Genomic DNA, 19,540 nt, shown 5'->3' with positions numbered 1-19,540 from the left:
ATTATTATTATTATTATTATTATTATTATTATTATTATTATTATTATTATTAAACCACGATGCTACACTGGATTTAATAGAATAAAAAATGCCAGATATTCAAGCTGGATTCAAGTAAAGAAGGTACTAGCAATCATTTTGCAAACATACATTGGATAATGGAGTGTGCCAAAGAATTTCAGAAGACCATCAGCCTGTGCTTTATAGATTATAGCAAAACCTTTGATTGTGTAGATCATGGAAAACTGTGGATCACTCTTAAAGAATTCGGTGCCCCATAAAACTTCATTGTCCTGTACTCAGGACAACAGTCTACCTCCAAGGCAGAATATGGAGAAACTGAATGGTTTCCAATTGGCAAAGGGGTCAGGCAAGGTTTCATTTTATCACCGTATCTGTTTAATTTGTACATTCAGCGTATCATACATAAAGCAGGATTAGACTTGGAGGAAGAAGGTGTGAAAACTGGAGGAAGGAAAATTAACCATTTAAGATATGCAAATGATACTATACTACTAGCAGAACATGGCACAGGCTTGGAACCATTACTGAAGAAAGTGAAGGAAGAAGATGCAAAAGCAGAGTTACAGTTGAACATTAAGAAAATTAAAATAATGACCATATGTCATTTACATAACTTTAAAGCAAACAATGAACACATTGAAATAGTACAAGATTTATTATGCCTTGGCTCAGTTGTTAATCTGCAGTCAAGAAATTAGAACTAGGATTTGGAAGGGCAGCTATGAAGGAAAACAAGACCGGGGTGGCACAGCATAACACAGATGTAAACAGCCACCTGGCATCACAACAGAGAGCTATGAATCTTCCAGGAATATCCAGAGCAAAGGATAAGTTTTTTTTTAAAAAGGCATTATAAAATCATAGAAAAATAGAGTTGGAAAAGACCACAAGGGCCATCCAGTCCAACTCCCTGCCATGCAGGAACATAAAATCAAATCACCCTTGATATACCCTGGTTCCGGTAATGAACTGGCCAGGCGCCTTCCTGACTGTTTTCACTGGAGCCTGGGTTTACATGCATCATCCAAACTCCCTGATAAGAGGATGGTGGGGATGACGTGTTATTTGGCCTGTGCAGTCAGAGCCATAGCAGTCTGTCATTCATAGGGTTACCATTAGTCAAAGTCAGCTTGACAGCACTTAACAACAAGATACACTACATTTTACAAGCACTAGTATAAGTGCCTGGTACACACTTCTTTAAAACTGCAACTTAAATATAGATGGTAACTGTCATTTCTACCAGATTGTTGGCAAACAAAATATGTTGAAGACTTAACCAGATGCTTCTATGCTTATACACTTTAAAAGAAGTATGAATAAGAGCTGCTTACTCTTCCGTCACATTGACCATCTTTGATCCTTAGAAACATTCTGGGGATTTTCACACTTTCAAACATACATACTCCAGAGCTGATTTTATTTATCCTCCAGTAAGAGTCTTCAGATTGATTTCCTGCTCCACAGCAGCTCCCATCAGGCCTCAGGCAGAGAGACTGGCAGTAGCTAGTAGTGAGCAGAATTATGGCACTATTGTGGAACACTCCCTAGGAACCAAGAAAGAGAATAAACTGTAAAAATGCTCCCTTTCAAACTTCCTGTTTTTTCATGCCCCAATCTGGTACAGTGATTATGCAATCCTTGTTACCTGCAACAAATCAAGAAATAGTAATTATTCATTTTGTAAGATAATAGCAACAGATCACACACACATTTCCATGAAGATGACTTAACTGAATAGGAGACTCTCTTCATTCAGTGGGTCTACTCAAGTTGAGACTAGCAATAGGGTTTAGGCCATAATTGCAGGATATAGGAGTTGTGTGGACATTTCCCCACACAACAGAAATCGGAAGCAGGCCAAAAGATTTTCTAGTTCATAGCTCTATCTACTAAGTCACACTAGCACACATCACCTGCACTATTTGTGACACATGTGTCGCATCTATTTTGCTACACGTAAATGAGTTTTGAAGGGGGGTTTCTGTAGTCACACCAAAACAAAACTTGTGCTGTATTTCTTAAATGACAGTTTCTATGAAAAACCTATTTTATTTCCATGAATTGAAGATGGTGCTAGGAGGGGGATACACTAAATGTGTAGTAATCAGTGTTGTGTATCACACTTGGTAGCCTGCTTGACTAGCACAAAAAGCTTATCTGCTTTTGTCAGTATCTGATAGAAAGAGTCAAGACCACAACAAAGGACCATTATTTTCCTGGACAAAATTCATAACGTGATTTCACAGATTAAAGATTGAATTACAGTCTTCAGCTCCATCTAGTGGGTAAAGATCTGTCCTCATCTGAAACCTCCTCATTTACAGTAGAGGCTTTGGTTATTCTTCCTGTCTTACCTTAACATGAACAATAAATTCCCTTGTCAATCCTGCGTAGCCTGTGGTATCATCAGGTACTGTTCCTTGGAGAGTGAAAGCCACAGTTTGTCCTGGGCTCTGGGCTGATTCCAGAATTATTGAGCGATCTGGCTGAACATGAACTTGCAATTCACAGTGGCTGTCCCCATGGTCCTAATAGGGGCAAGATGGTAATAAGTACTGCATATGCTGAAAATTGAGATCATCACTTGATGTCATAGGTCACAACTTGAACCCACAGTGCCTACTATTATATGAACAGTTCCTTGTGTTGGCTTCAGGTTTGTGTTCCAAAAATACAGAATTTCTATGTCTTCAACTATATTGTCTAGGAATATTAAACATTAAGTAGATACAAGCTTTATTGGCTAAAGCAAACTGCAAACTATTGCAAATATTCCAAATATGCTTAGATGAACCGAAGAAGAGTTTTGACTATGGATGAATGAGACTCACATTTTACTTGTCCATATAACAGATCAACTGTGTATGTGCGTGCATGCATGCATGCACACACACACACACGTACACACCAAGTGTAGATGTGTACAGAAAAATAACTGTGCACCTCTGTATTTGTGCATACTTTTATATGTTTTGAACAGCTGGAATTTTCTTTTGGTAGTCCAACAAACCTTTGAAAACAAAATTATATTGTGCTTACTCATATCCAGATGGGGAAGTTTGTAAAGAATAGGGATAAAAACTTTCAAACCAGCATTTCAGAGATACACATACAACAATAGAACTACAAATACTCAGAAACCAAATGCTCTTTACTATTATTATTAACAATATTTAAAATGGAATGCCAATAAAAGAAAAAAGGTAGTCTCTGGGTCGCAAATCAGAAAGTCATAGTGTGAATCTGGCAGTTCAGTTCAAATATATCAACTGAAATTTATATTTGACTCTATTTAAAACTATCTGTAATTTTTAGTAAGAGTAAAAATCTGTTTGTATTGTAAATGAGTAGATGAATTTTTTTTTACTAAGATCTGAACTAGCACAGAGGGTTTTTTACAAGAATCACTACGATTATATGAGTGGTACTAAGAAATCTAGGATCGTAATATTAAGTAAATTATAACAGGTACTAATATGTGATAAAATGACCACCAAAAAACTCCAGAACTATACAGATAATGCACAGCTTTGAAGTACAAACAACACATTCTATAACAAGGCTTGCCAGAATCACACCCTTGCTGCCATCTCATTCTCTCTTTCAGTGTCTTCATCTGTTCCTGATCTCTCCCTCTTTTGAAGGTACCACATAAAACATGGGAAGACTATTGACAGTGCAATTATTCATTGGGAGTAAATGTTCTAGTGGTGCCAAAGAAAGAACAGTGTTAATCGGTATACAGAATTCTGTCAAAATCATGTTTCATCTAAAGGTAAGACCTTAACATTTATTTCCTTTATTTTTATTTTTTAAATCCACACATATGTCCCTAATGTTATGGTTAAAGTGAAGAAAATGACTATTCCTCTATGTTTCAGTGGTACTATGTAATAGAATTGTTGCTCCTAATATTAATAAGGAAGGTAAGAGCATAGAAAGATCCATGCTAGATCTAATCCTGCATTCTAACAATGACCAACTATTGGAAACCAATAGGTAGAACATAAGAATAATAGTTATTTACCAAAATAACATCTGTTTACGGGGACAAATCCTGAAGGCCTTTCATCAGCAGTTTCTGAGAGTTATCAGTTCAAAGATATTGGCACCATTTGCCTTCTTTCATTCCACCTCCAAACTTCCTAATATTTCAGCATTTTACATTTAAACAAAAGCCTTCTAGACAACAGGAAAATAAATCCATAACATTAATTACATTCTTCTGGTGAAAACACTGTTTTAACTGTCACTCTGTTGTATTTGTGATAAAACATTATAAACATTCAGAGGATAACAAGAAAGCTGAAAACATTTCTTACCATTCCAGTGACAGAGCCATGAGCAACAGCAAGTGCATGCTTTGGCATTGGGTGACATTTAAATATCCACGTGTTTCCTTTCTTGACAGTCACATCAAAAAAACCTAATATATTTAGAGGAGGGGGGAATGGGTTAGATCTTTCACAGAAATTTTCTTGGTGGGATTCTGTTTATTCATACAACTTAATTTAAACAACTCTTCTTCAGTCACAAGGAACAGACCAAAAGTTACCATGTTTGTCTTTCTTGGTGCCAAGGGTATCAACAGTTCTATCTTGACTGAGGCGTATGAAACCATGGGTCACCTTGTTGTAAAACTGAAGTGTATTGCCTTTCTGAAATTTCCATTTTTCTACGGCCCACTGGATGTATAGAAAAAGCAAGGCAAGACAATTCATCATCACACAAAGGCAAATACATGAAGCTCCTTTATCCAAAGGCTAAGTACCACAGTAGCATGTTCCATAAGAATAAGATATAACCCCTCCCCAAAACAATGTATATGAAGAAAAGTAGAAGGGATACAAATAAGTATATATTATAGGCCCTTCCTGCAAACAGTATACTGTATATACTCATGTATAAGTCTAGAAATTTGAGTCAAAAATTGACCCCAAAAACCTGGGTCGACTTAGCCACTGGTCAATGCAAGCGCTGTACCTTAACTCAAAATAGGATCCATCTCCCTCTCTGAGGCGGGTTACACACCACCATTAAAGTACGGAGTCAGTCCGTACTAGGGTTAGGAAGGTGCGGTGCTTCCGCACCCCCCTAACCCTAGTACGGACTGAGTCTGTACAAAATGGCGCCCCCCTTCCACATGGGGGCCGCCATGACGACGTCACGACCGTGCCGCCTCTATTCGGGGTGGCGCGGACGTGACATCGTTGGTCCGCGCCAGGGCTCCTTCCTGGTTTGCTCCTTCCAGGAGCTCCTTCCTGGTTTGCGGCGCCGCTTTGCGTCACTGGGCGCAGCCTTCAGACGGCTGCGCCCAGAGAAGCAAGGGAGAAAGGGGCCAAGCGGCCTCTTTCTCCTTCTCCCTGCCGCCGCGGGGTGTCCTTGGGGCTTGAAGCCCCAAGGACACCCCTTTTCAGGCTGCAGGGAAGCAGCATTTTGCCACTTCCCCGCAGCCTGAAAAGCGGCGGATTGGGGCCTCAGTGGCTGCCGTTCTAACAGCTGAGGCCCCAATACACTGGGGAAAGGGGCAGCTGCAGCCCGCCGCAAATGGGCGGTCTGTAACCCGCCAGTGTAGAGTGGCAAAAGGTAAGAGCTTAGTCCATCCTAGGAGAACCTAAAAGAAGCACCAACCTCCTCTGTTCTCTCCACTGTGGTGCTGCTTCTGGCCTTTTTGAATGCTTGGACAGGAAAATAGAACCATTCTTTGGCATCATTTTCCTTTCCTTCATTCTTTATATACTTTGTTGCATGGCCCTAAGTTTTACCCTCCATTTATACATGGGTCATATCAAAATTGATAATTTTGGTCCTAAAACCTGCCCTGGACTTATACATGAGGTTGACTTATAGTTGAGTATATACAGTATATCTCAAGATAGATAGAGGATTCGGTTATTTGGAAAATCTCTTTTGAAAAGCTAAGATAGTTACCATTTCTGCTTTCTTGACTTCCATTTCTTGTCCTATGGAAATATCAATATTGATATGAGTGAAATCCAGAAAAATCAAAGCATCCTATTACAATCAATGGAACATAAGTACTTACCTATAGATTTAAGTCTCATGTAATTCTATTTTTAAAATTTTAAAGAAAAATATTTACATTTTTCCTACTGCAAATATTCCTTAATTTACAGATATAACATTCTTTCCTTCTCTTGTTCCAATTCTCCAACCTTAGTTAATAAGACTAAATATATATCACTGTTGATCACTGTAGATCTAACTGTAGATTGAACTCATCTTCAAAGTACTGAAAAATGGGTTGTACATTGTTCTTAATTTTAAAAAAATGCTTTCCCCAAAATAAATTTTATCAGATTGTAGTTTAAATCCAGAGTTCACATATTTAATAAAGAGCTTCTAAATTTCTTCCAAATTTATCTTTGATGTCTAGTCTTGTTAATCTCATGTTACATGTTACCTTTTCCATATAGGTATAGCTCTATAGATCACACTTTATTTAACCTTTATTAAAAGACAATGTTTCATGATTTCAGTATTCCCAACCTTACAGCACTTAACAAGAGTGCTATAAGGTCTTTATTTGGCTATCTTTCATGTTCAAATATGAAAACTAGTAGAAATACTATAAGAAACCAATGTTTTGCATATCCAGATTAATAATCTTTCCAGAAACTATTTTTGGACAGGCTAGCTACATATGTTAACAGTGTCCTGTTTTTTCATAGCCTCTCTAGCATAGCCTTGATATATCATTATTAATTTGATAACTTTAGAGTGGGTAGTAATACCATTTAGAATTATTTTAATACATTTTCTTTCTTTAGCAGAAACTGATTTATATAGTGGTGGTGTCTAAAGAGTATCTCAAAGTTTGTCTGATGGTTCTGTTCTTAAATCTGACTCCCATACTAATCTGAATCATTTAGATTTTTCAAATTTATAATGCAATTCTTTTTTGCAGATCCTCTGGCTGGAAGATGATTTGGATAGGGTGGAAGTGCTCCATAACCAAGGAAGCCATCAATAGGTACAGTGAAGTCACTGGATGTAGAACTCTAGTTGGGGGTCTTTCCTCCAGCAATACATAATGAAGTGGAGTGTACTGAAAGGTGGTCATTTGGAGCTGAGATCTAAATCCTCTTCATTTCCCTAGAGCAGGACCAGGCATACTCACTACAGCAATAGCACTTACATTTCTATACCACTTTATAGTGCTAAGCACTCTTTAGGGGGATTATCACACTGAGCCTTACTGTCCCTGAAACATCACTAAATCGTCCATAAAGCACATGAGTGTGATCTCTGGTTGTGCTTGTCCCCCATGATTAAATCATCATGGAGGCGTCCCATCATTAAAGCGTTTGCGGAGCAGCCATGTATCTGCATAATGGAAGTTCCCATTATGCAGAGAAATGGCTGCTCTGCAAATGCTTTAATGATGGAACACCTCCATGATGATTTAATCCCGGGGGACAAGCGTAACTAGCAATCACACCCTCGCATTTTAAGGATGATTTAGCGACATTTCAGGGATGTTAAGGCTCCATGTGAAAATCCCATACGTGGTTTACAGTGTGTCAATCAATTGCCTCCAACAAGCTGGGAACTCATTTTACCAGCCTACAAAAGGATGGAAGAGTCAACCTGAGTCAACCTGGAGCCCCGTGGGATCAAATTCACATTTTGGCTGCAGTACCTGCATTTAACCACTGTGCCACCAGTGCTCCAACAACCTGAAGCCATAATGCTATGACAACTTGAAGCCAGAGTACCTAGTATTTCTCTCATGGTTTCAGTACTGGTGGATGGATGGGAGGCCAAATAACGAGGATTTGCTATGCCACCAACACAGTTCATGCCATGGCCAATGCAAGTCAGACTGACCACTATTATACCCTCACCCTGCCCCACCCCTGTTGTCCTTGTGGAATTCAAATCTTTGTCTCTTTGAACCCTTGCTGCCATGACTTTTCATGATATGTCCTTGTTTGACACTGATTAATACTTACTCATTGCAAGAGTGTAGTTATCAATGGCATACAGTTCTCTGACAATTTTGCCATCATCTTGTCCTGCATCTAGCCACCTTTGCAAGAAAACATGCATGTATGAAAAAGAATAAATCTACAATTTATAAATAAAAAATATTTTTAATATTTTAATCTGTTTGACCTTACATAATTGCATGTTTTGATATAGATTCCTCTTGAGGGTGTGTGTGTGTGTGTGTAAAGAAATCTCTTTTTAAAATTTAAGTATAAAGTAACTTCTTCAGTTAGGAATGTGAACCACACTGGTACACATAACCAAAACTGCTGTGTGAAAGATAAAAGGCATATCTACACAGAGGCACAAACAATTCTTTTTATTTATAAAAAAAAATACATGATTGCTATAAGATTATAATTATACTGAAAGACCTGTGAAGTAGTTCATATCAGGGAGCAGAAAAGGATTCAACTTAACTCCTTATGTTAGTGATAGTGATCATTACGAGGCACAAAACCTTAATCAGCTACGCTTAGAGTTACCTTAAAAAAACCCACCACTTCATTTATTGCTGTTCAAAATTAAGCAACTAAAATAGTGTTTAAAGTATTTTTTTAAATCACATGTGAACTGAAGATATTCTTTATACACTTGCAAATTGACTTCATATTCTGAACTATTAGTAAATGGGAATATACTCTGTTATAATGAAAGGTGGACAATAGTTTGCAATGCCTACAACCTGTTTAGATAGTCTGTGGGGAAGGATTGAAAACATATTAGGTGGATCAAAATCTGAGCCAGGATTTCTCTCAGAACATATAATATAAGTTTCAGAACCTGCTGTAAATGCTACAAGTGAAATCTGAGTCAGAAGAGGAAATGAGAAACAAAACTGTGAAACTTTCTTCACTACTTAAGCAGAGGCTGGATGGCCATCTGTCAGGGATGCTTTGATTGAGAGTTTCTGCATGGCAGGGGTTGGACTGGATGGCTCTTGTGGTCTCTTCCAACTCTATGATTCTACTAAGGCCCTGTGCAGACCGGCCTTAAAGGCTGGGTTGGGGCGGAGTCATGGTAGAGCATCCATATGACGCATGCCCTGGCTCCACCCTAAGGCAGCGCCATACTGTGTGCCACATTGCACTCCTACCTCTGTGTCTGCACAATGCAACACCGAAGGAGCACCATAAAGCCATGGCAACACTTTTTGTGTCTCCTTTTCATGCCCTGGTGTGCGGTTGCCATGGCCCTGATCTGGCTGTAAAAGGGGCAGCTGGAGGCTGTCTGCACAGCCCCAGAGTAAACTTGGCAAACCTTCATTTATACGAGCTTCTCATCTGTGGGACAGTGAAAACCATATAATTAATGACCTGCTACTTGAAGTTCATGGCTAATGTGAATAATGATTGTTTACAGGGATGAATCAGGATGGAAATTTTAACACTCTGAATTGGTTTTTATAGCCTTTCAAAATTACAAATTCCACAAACCTGTGGCACATGAAATTATAATCCAGGTGAGTGATTGGGTCCTTGACTACAATTTTCTCCAGAAACCAACCATTTCCTAGGAAAAATTATAAAGATTCCACTATCAACAATTAACTTATTGCATCTTTGATCAAATCACAACTAAGATACATATTCAACATGCATCCATATCACTGCAACCTCTAATGACAGCTTTTTATGTGAATGAGCTATTAGAAGGCTAATTACCGTACATTTTGTTTGATGTCATTAGAAACACATAATTTTGCAGTGAATTCTGTTCATATTTTATATTTATATATTTATATTTCACATATTCCCAAGCCTTGCATCTCAAGACAGCTTACAAAAATGGTAATAGATGCAACTAAAAATACACCATACAAAAGTAAAAATATAATTAAACTGTCAATAAAATAAAAAGCAAAATATGTCCAGAACAAAACAAAAACAAATATAGGCAATCCAGCACATTATTAAAAATTCATTCCCTGGTAATAATCCATCATGCAAAACCTGGCAAAACAAAAAGAGTATCTATCTGCTTATTTAGCTACTAATGAAACACTTAAATAATGCAAAGTAACATTTCTATTGATGGCATACATATTATAATGAAAACATTTATAAGATATTTTTAGAACGTTATCAAATATTAAATGCACATGGAAAATCAATACAGTCTCACACCTCATGCTCTACAGTGCTATTCTCTTATTGAATGCTGAAGTGCCACAAGGAAGTATAAATGTGTGACATATTCTAGAAACACAGAGATGATTCACTCATTAACAGTGAGAGAACAAGTACACAATGCAAGCTGTCACCAGTCTGGGAGAACTGTATATTTCTGACAAGTGCAAAGCATAACTATGAGGACTGATTTCTTGTTACTGCATGTAATATAAGTTTGAAAATCAATTCATGCTTTCATAGAAGACATTTTCCTTACACAAAGCTCGAGAAAAAATACATTTAAAATGTGTTTGTAGTCACCTGTGAGAACTGAATGTCTATTTTGTCACAGTTCTCACAAGTGATGGTTGATATGCTTTATCTAGTTTTCCCTCATATATGCAATCTCTACAACAGTCATATGAGTGTCCCACTTGTCATCATTTCTATGTCATGGAAAGATGTAGAGAATCCAGTAAGTATATTGAAATTTCTGACCTGTGCCAACTCCATTGTGTCCTATAACAATCTTGCGTAAACTTCCAAGGTGCACAGCTTCAAGGGAGAACGCATCAGTCTGCAATCAAGCAATTGAAGTATGATCAAATGTAGGGTGCATATATATCATGCCTTTGGAAGCAAAAACCCCAAGATTGAAAACTCTGGGAACCCAGAGAATTCTAAATGCCACTCCCTAACCGGCAAATCCTAGGATCCGCCAGGATGGAACCATGATGGTTAAAGTAGAATCATGGAGCTATAATTTGATAGTTTAAAGGGACCAAGACTCATTGTATCCTTGGCATGGAAGCCCACCTAGTACTACTGTGTTGAAGTGACTCCATATTTCAGTAGTCTTCAATGAAGTAAGCTTTACTGATATTTTACTCTTATGTAAGTGGGTACAGGATTGCAACCTTGTTTAAAAATATTACATTATTGGGATTTTCCATGGCTATTTTTTTTAAAGAATTTTGTTTTAATTTTCCCCCGACTTCAGTGTTGACATATAAATAAATAACAAGCCTAAAGCCCCTCCCCAATAATATAATCTCAAGTATAGTCAAATAAACACACTATCAAATCACCTGGAAATATTCTATCTATCTACTCATTAATATTATTGGTTGTTTCATTTCTACTGCATATTAATACCTACTATGCCAAAATCTGCTTAGCTGGAGGTCCATCTTTAATATTCACTTTTTGAAAATACATTAAAACTTTTGGTACCGATTTGCTACAAATTTGTCCATTTTTTTTTCTTGCCAGGGTGGCTGGCTAATTTTTATGTACATGCAAGTAAACATATTCTGTGTATGTTTGCATGGGTAAAACACAGCTATAAACAAATCTTCTTAGAAATTTTTGTGTTGCACAAATCCATACAACCTAATAATTATCCCAATACTGAAAATATATATTTTCTGCTTTTATTGAATATATGTCCTAGCATATTGCCAAAAATGTCATATTATTGGGAGTGAACATATGGTAAATACATTAATAAAACTTGTAGAAATGTTCATATCTAGAGTAAAGAAGGGAGCACATAGAGACTTGCAAAAACATTACTTTAATTCACTCACTTGTCCCTTTAGATATTTCCTAGGATTCTTTGACCTAAGGAGTTGTCGGGATCCTGTATCACCTTTTTTGCCATAGAGTACAATGTAGACATCAGCTTCTGTTCCAGCATTCCATAAGTCACCTGTGACCACATGAAGCTCATACACCACCACTGAGGATAAAGAAAGATAGTCTTTCATAACATAATATTTTGCATATAATAACATTTTCCAGAACTGACTTTAAACACAACATCAAATGTTTATTATTGAATTTGAATCCCAAGAACATATATGCCCAACAGCTGGTTTATATATCTGAGAAATGGGTACAGCCTATTCTTGATTGTATTGCACTTATCTTACAGGTAATGTATCGCTTGGACTCATCTAGTCTTGTTACTGGTCAGGTGTCATCCACACCTTGTTGTTAAATGCCTTCAACTAAACTTTGACTTGTGGCAACTCCATTGTGGGATTTTCTTGGCAAGACGTATTCAGAGGAGGCTTGTCATTGCTTTCCTCTTAGACTGAAGGAGTGTGATTTGTCCATGATTACTCAGTGAATTTCCCTAGCTGAGCAAGGATTTGAACCCTAGTCTCCCAGATTCCTAATACAATACTCAAACTATAAATCATGCTGACTCTCTCCAGGAATAATGTTTCCCAATTTCATCCAGTTTACAATCTTCTGTGAGCATTCTTGGACAGGAATGCAGTGTTTCATACTCTGGTAACCTCCTAACTGAGTAATTGTAATGCATTATACATGGGGCTGCCTTTGAAGATAATTCAGAACTTCAAATTACTTCAGAATTGATCTCTAATACTAATTTTATCATTGATTTTCCATGCCAAATGGATTCTTGGAAACAATTTCCTAGATAATACCTGTTTCATAAATTATATACTCTTATGCCATATTTCTTACCTGGAAGAAGAGGCTGACCCTGCTGTAAAACGGGACATTCCTGACAGATTTCACCATCATCTTGGTTTAGTGCCAGCCATTTATCAACAGGAAAATCAAACTGTTCCTCTGAAACAAGGTTCTGCAATTGCAGCTGAAATGTAAGAAAACAAAATCTAGATTATTAACTTTACCTGCTTTAATTAGTAGCAATATTTTTAACAGTTAACTATACAGTTACCATCTAATTACAGTGTTCATTTACTTTTGACATTCACATTTTCTATTATCTACTATTAACAACTAAGCTTCAGGTCCTGAAATGGGCAAAATATATAGGTACAGCCCATAACAAGAAGATGTGGTATTGCTATCTAAGCCTATCCTTTAAAGAAAGAGTCCCTGCATATGACAAATTGCATAAAGACTACAAAATGTATAAATGAATCCACAAAGATGGCTGGTATACTGCTTCCCAGAGAAATCTATTCCATAGTGAGATGTGTTCCACCAAAACTAATCCTACCCTAAGAGGAAGAGGAAGTTTAGAAAAACATAATTTCCATGCTATAACTGTCACCCTTCAATGAAGCTGAATAAAAGACAAAAATAGAGACTTAAGGTTTTCAGTAGGTAGCCTGAAAGGCAAAACTTTAGCATCCATAAATAGTGGCCAGAAAAAAACATACTGCATCTTTTCTAAGGTAGAAATAAAATGAAAACCAATCATCAACCACAGTAATACAATGGCTAGAGCAATTAGCTAAACATAAGTTGCTCTTCTTATACTCCAGTATTCCACCTGGTGCATTGGCTGTGTTGCTGATATGCTTAATTCTGGAAGTGTGGTACCTTTCAGAAATTTTTATTATAAATAAGCATCTTCTAACATTAAACACACAGCCATGTTTTTACTACAACACATTTTTTTCAGTCATGGAAATTTCTATTCCAGCACTGTACTCATGGAACAGGCAATGTGGGCTTGGCTCACGTTTTGATGGCATATCAAGTCTGTGCATTACTTTCTTTTTTAAAAAAAGAGTTAGTTGACATTCAGATATCTCACCTCTTTGCAGTACCAAGCAGGAGTTTCTCCAGAGTTATTATGTCCTATTCGTATTTTGTATAGATCTCCTATGTCTTCTGTGTCAATCTATTCAAAAGCATAAAGGCAGAGATTTAGCTAATTACATGAAAATAATAGTGTTCTAATGATTTCTGTTTTGATATATAAGAGATTTCAAATGCATTTCTACTTAGAATACTATTTAATTTTTATATAGTGGCTTCAGCTTGATCAGACTGTGTACATAATGTAAACATGAAGGCTATGAACATAAGAAGTTTTTATTTGGGAAAAAATCCAAACTAAATCAACGTCTTTAACTTCTAAGCAGATTTATTTAGCATTTTAGCGAAAGTATGTTGAGTCTCAAGAAACCAACAGTAACAATTATTTATATTATAACTGTGTTATATATTTGTAATATATAATTATATATTATAACTGTATTATATATTCAATACAGTATATTCAAGCAACAAATCATAGGTTACAACTGAAAGCTAAGGGCAAATTGGCCATTTCTTCTATTGGCTGTAATGGATTAATTACATTTGCAAATAGGCTACAAAAGACTGATGGAGAAAATGTACACCATTTTTGTTTCTGTTGTTCCATTATTTTACATCGTATGGCATTGTAAAAAGAAAAGAAAAGCTTTGATACTTACAATGAATGTATCTGTATTTCCTCTTCTAAACATCTCTTTCTCTTCTCCATATAGAAAAATAGCTCCTGAATTACTTTGATCCCCATATAAAGTAATATATACTTGTGAGCTGGTACCTGAAGATGGCTGGTTACCAGTACAAACTGTTACCTTCCATTTTGTAGCTTCAGAAACACAAAAGAGACAAAGGGTACAAAAATATATCCATAACTGTTAGGCATTTGGGTGTGTATTAAATATATGTCTTGATTTATGGTTACTTTTCTTCCTCACATCAATATTAAATAGTGCTGTAGTGGTAAAGTTTGAGTGGCAAACCTAATAATAACAATTTTTATAGCTACACCTCCAAAAAGACTTTAAAAAGGGAAGAAATCATGTTGATATGTGTCTTTATGTATGTAGATGCATTCAGTCTGAAATCACATGTAACTATATTCAATAATTATGAAATCATTTCATAACCATGTGAGGAAAGAGTGCTCAGTCTGCCCCCTCCTTTGTCAATTTCCAAATGCAGAAAACAACAGTCTGAAGAAGAGAGCTTTCTCTGTGCATGGACAGTGCTTTATGACCAGGAACCTTAATATTCCCCTGGTAAAACAAAAATGATATACAGTGGGCCCTTGTTATAAGCTGGGGTTTGATTCCAAGATCCCCCGTGTATAACAAAATCTATGTATGCTCAAGTCCCATTAAATATAATGACATAGCAAAATGGTGTCCCTTATAAAAAATGGAAAATCAAGGTCTGATATTTGAAATTTATACTTTTTTTTTAACATTTTCAAATTGTGGATGCTTGAATCCGTGGATAAAAAAATCCATGTATAAGAAGGGCTGACTGTATGAATATATTCTGCCTTCATAATTCTGGCTTCACAACTGTTGTGGTCTCAGTACTAATTTATAACATCCATTCAAGCAAGGCTAGTCTCTGGTCATAATATAAATTCAAACATGTTGCTGTATTCAGCAGAAAAAAATAGATAAACTCAAATATTCCAAATCAGCATGGAGAAGAGGGAAAAATAAGCAGAGGGTTCATTGGGGACTTGACTTGCCATTTACATGAAAAACTATTATTGCGTACAATGAACATGGTTTTGGAGACTATCCCACTACCATCTGAACTTGATTCTTGCATTATGGGGGATTCAATGATAGAGCCCTAGGGGTCACTTCCAACTTTATAATTCTGTCTTGGGAATTTGATTCTTTATTATCAGAGAGCTGAACTACATTGAGTGTGTATACCTGTGCCTGAAGACCAGTGATAGACTGAGGATTCTGTTAGTGTACCATCCAGCCTGATGCCTAACAGACTCTCTTGCCAAGCTCACAAACCTAGTCTTGGAACTAGTGTTGGAGTCACCCAGACTTTTGAGCTTAGGTTATCTCAACATCCCATATGGCACCAGTTTGTCTGGTGCTGCTCAGGGGTTCATGGCATTCATGACAAACATGAGCCTATTCCAACTGGTTTCAGGGCTCACACATGCATCAGGTTGCACTGATGTTGTCTTCATTTTAAAGCATACAGATCTGTGGGAACAGGTGATTAGCACCTCCAAGTTGTCATGTCATTTTCTGGTCACAATTAGTATCATGGCTACTATCTGTTCCTGCAGGGGTGGTGGATGTCTTAAGATGGTCCGCCCTTGAAGGCTAATGGAGCCTTTAATATTCTGAAAAGCCTAAGGCTTAGAGGGTCATATGACTGGTACCACCGACGATCCTTTGAAGTCCTAGTCAATAGATGGAATCAAGACCTGAACAGGGCTATTGACACAATCACTCCTAAATGTCCTCTCCAACCTGTTACTAATCAAGTCTGATGTTATAGAGGGGACATCAGGGAGTTGAAATGGAAAAGACCATAACTAGAGCACAGATGATGAAAAATTTGACTTATATATGGCAAGCCAGACTACAGAGAACAACTTTACTCCTATAAGGTAGCAATAGTGCAACAAAAAAGCTTTCTACTCTACACGTATTGCATCTGCAAATTTGCATCCAGCCAAACTGTTTAGGGTGGTGAGAGGTTTAACTCAGGTACCTTCCCCCTTGAATCCAATTCTAGAACCTCCAGCAGTTCACAGTGATGCTTTTAATGAAATAAAATTGCTCAGATAAGAGCCGGCTTAGGGGTGAAACAGACCACTGCAAAGGGGCAGCTTGAAGCCCCCCCAGAGGAAGCCAGATTGGAGCCATGGCAACAGCAGGAAAAAACAAGCTTTCCCCACCCGACTGTGGCTTTACAGCACTCCTTCAATGTATGGCATCTAAATGCTGTGCCGCCAGATCACACAGACATTGGCCCACATGTGGGCAACTGGGTAGCATCAAGCCAGCTTCCAGGTGGCTTCATAGCATGCGGGATCAAAATGCTGCTCTCTGAAGCCACCTGGACGGCAGAGCAAAGGGGCGGTCTGTTACACCCCTTAGATACTTTCATTGTAGTGGAAGTTGACAGTGGGGTGTCCAGCAACTCTGTCAGAATTATACTGGATCAGTTCCAATTGGTGAGTACCACTGAAGTGGAAAAGCTGCTGAAGCATGCAAGGAAGACCACTTGTCCTTTTGATCCCTGGTGAAAGTGTCAAGTTTCTCTCTCTCTCTCTTGTTCTTGGTGTTAGGTTATTCTATTCAGTTTCCTAATTTTGAGAGCTGGCATGGCATAGTAGTTTGAGTGTTGGACCATGCCTCTGGATTCGAATCCCCATTCAGCCATGGACTCACTAGATGATCTTACGCAAGTTACACACTGTTCCTCAGAGGAAGACACAGAACTTTATTGCACAGGCTCCAGGCACAGGGTGAGAATGGGACAAAAGGGCCTGGAAGGGAACAGAACGAGTGGGGGGTGCATTTTACTGCACACAAAGTCCCTCACCCGTTCTGTTCCATTCCATTCTCAATCCATCCTTAGAGGAGGAGATTTTTGAGAACTTTTTGAACAGTTCTGGAACGGATGGGGAACGGATGGGGAATGGAACAGAATGAGTGAGGGACTTTGTGTGCAGTAAAATGCATCCCTCACTCATTCCACACTTGTTCCTGGCCCCTTCCACTTTGTTCTCATCCTGTGCCAGCAGCCTGTGGTGCGATAAAGTCCACAGATTAAACCCCCTCTGAACAAATCTTGCCAAGCAAACCCAATGATAGGTTCACCCTAAGGTCGCTATAGGTCAGAAATGACTTGGAGACATATGCGAAGTATTTTTGGATAAGCATAATTTTGTATCTACAGGTGGGTTTTTCCCCCACTTCTAAACAGCCAGGCATGACAAAGTGTAAAGCCAATTGTGAAATCCAGTGTGACAAAGAACAGTTGTCTGGCTTTAATGGAAGCAGAATAAGAGAAGCATTTCTGTCTCATCTACTCCTACCAGCCAGCAATGGGATTACAAATGAGTTATTATAGGGATAATTTACAGTTCAGCCACACTGTGATTTCTGCTGACTTATTGTACCATTTAATATTGCTTCTTGCTATTTCTTGAATGCTTCTTGACACTTTCCCTTTCAAACACTTTTTTGGGCTTTCTTTTTTTAAAAAAAATCAAGAGAATGTGGTACAATTTGGTTCATTTCTAGGTGTTTTTTTTTAAATTTTATTTTTTGCATTAACCATGGATGTGCTCAACCCCCTGAAATGACCCAGATGTATTTGCAGAGTTGCGGTCCTCCCACAAACCCCTTCTGTTTCTTTGCCCATCTGTTTTTATGGTTGGGTCTTTTTAAATGATTTCTCTCCAGTAGTAAATGGTAGTAGTAATCGTTCTATTCCTATGTTTGTTTTCCTAGAGAAGCTGCTCCCCTGACATGACCTCCATCATACAGAGCCAGGCTGGCATTGGACAAAGATCTTTTTATTCTCTCAGGCCTTTGACTTTTAACTTGTGGCTTGTTTCACTGAAAAGGGTCTATTTTAATTCTTCATTTTTCCAATTATCCTTCCCTAGAATAGTTTCAGATTCTTGGGCTACCTTGATCATTTAATTTCTGCTTTTAAAAACACTTAAAACAATGTTTTTAAACCATTGCTACTGCAGTAATTGTAAATGTCTTTATTTGTTTCAATGGTGTTTTATTAGTTTGATAAATGCAACAGATTTACCTCTGTGCCTACAGTAGCTGGTTGACGTTATGCTTCGAATGACTGGATTAGATTGAGAATGTGAAAAAAGAAACATTTTAAGACCAGGAGTGGCAGTTTCAGTTTTAGTAATCTGCACAAAATGCTGAGGAAGGAAAGAAAAGGAAGGAGGATTTACATAATAGGATTTATATGATTTGGGGGAAGAATATATGGCACTGTAAACACTGGAGGAGAAGAAGGACATCTGGATGATGGACTTGTCTCCACTGACAAAAAGAACATACTGACCTTGCAGTAGCCATGAGTCGGGTACACATTTTTTTGATGATTCATGGGGGAGTCATTGTGAATTCACAAGGAATGTGGTTCAGAGGGTTTTTGATCCAATTTCTTAAAAGCCACCTTTTACCTTGAACTTCTTCTAAGAATCCCAAATTTCCTGCATGTGGCTGGTGCTCTCAGGTGGCTTCAGTGTGGAGCTGTTGCAGGAGGAGTTTTTTATGATTGGGACTGCTTAAGAAGCCTGGTCTGTGTCACCATGTGTTTCTACTTCAATGTATATTCAGCCATTAGATCAGTAGTGAGGGGCTAGATGGGACTACCCCTTCCCTCTTACTCCCCCCTCCAAACTGTAACATTTGTTTGTACTATTTTTACTCCTCTCCGATCTCCCCCCACCATTGTATCATCTTTGTTTTTGAATGGAATGAATGGAGTGCATGCATTCCTCCTCTGCTCACTGATCATTTGCTTGCTTACTTGTGCAGAGATCTCATTCACCCACTCCCCATCCCTCCATACATACATTACAGATCTCCTACAAGCAAGTAAGTGAATGATTTGGGGGCTGGTTGCACTCGCAAGTAAAGTCATGGAGTTTTCTAGGCAAGATTTGTTCAGAGGGAGGTTTGCCATTGCCCTCCCCTGAGGCTGAGAGCATGTGACTTGCCCCAGATCACTCAGTGGGGTTTCATGGCCAATCTGGGAATTGATCCCTGGTCTCCAGAGTCATAGCCCAAAATTTCAAGCCCCTACGACATGCTCTCCCCCCCCCATATATATATATA

The 19,540-nt window shown here is 38.0% G+C and overlaps 1 protein-coding gene across 1 annotated transcript in view; it reads right to left on the bottom strand.

The window, feature by feature from the left end:
- Positions 1-19,540, bottom strand: part of RP1 (RP1 axonemal microtubule associated) — a 233,926-nt gene that overhangs the window by 195,416 nt on the left and 18,970 nt on the right. Inside the window, 12 exon segments of the mRNA XM_042461410.1 lie at positions 1,359-1,571; positions 2,382-2,555; positions 4,350-4,453; positions 4,583-4,712; positions 5,959-5,990; positions 8,004-8,080; positions 9,477-9,552; positions 10,650-10,728; positions 11,741-11,892; positions 12,651-12,783; positions 13,699-13,785; positions 14,366-14,529. Coding sequence (XP_042317344.1) covers positions 1,359-1,571; positions 2,382-2,555; positions 4,350-4,453; positions 4,583-4,712; positions 5,959-5,990; positions 8,004-8,080; positions 9,477-9,552; positions 10,650-10,728; positions 11,741-11,892; positions 12,651-12,783; positions 13,699-13,785; positions 14,366-14,529 — 1,421 coding nt within the window.

This window comes from Sceloporus undulatus, chromosome 4 (assembly GCF_019175285.1).
Source record: "Sceloporus undulatus isolate JIND9_A2432 ecotype Alabama chromosome 4, SceUnd_v1.1, whole genome shotgun sequence".
Taxonomy (NCBI): Eukaryota; Metazoa; Chordata; class Lepidosauria; order Squamata; family Phrynosomatidae; genus Sceloporus; species Sceloporus undulatus.
The sequence above is the reverse complement of the archived record's forward strand: the minus strand, read 5'-3'. Positions and strand labels throughout refer to the sequence as shown.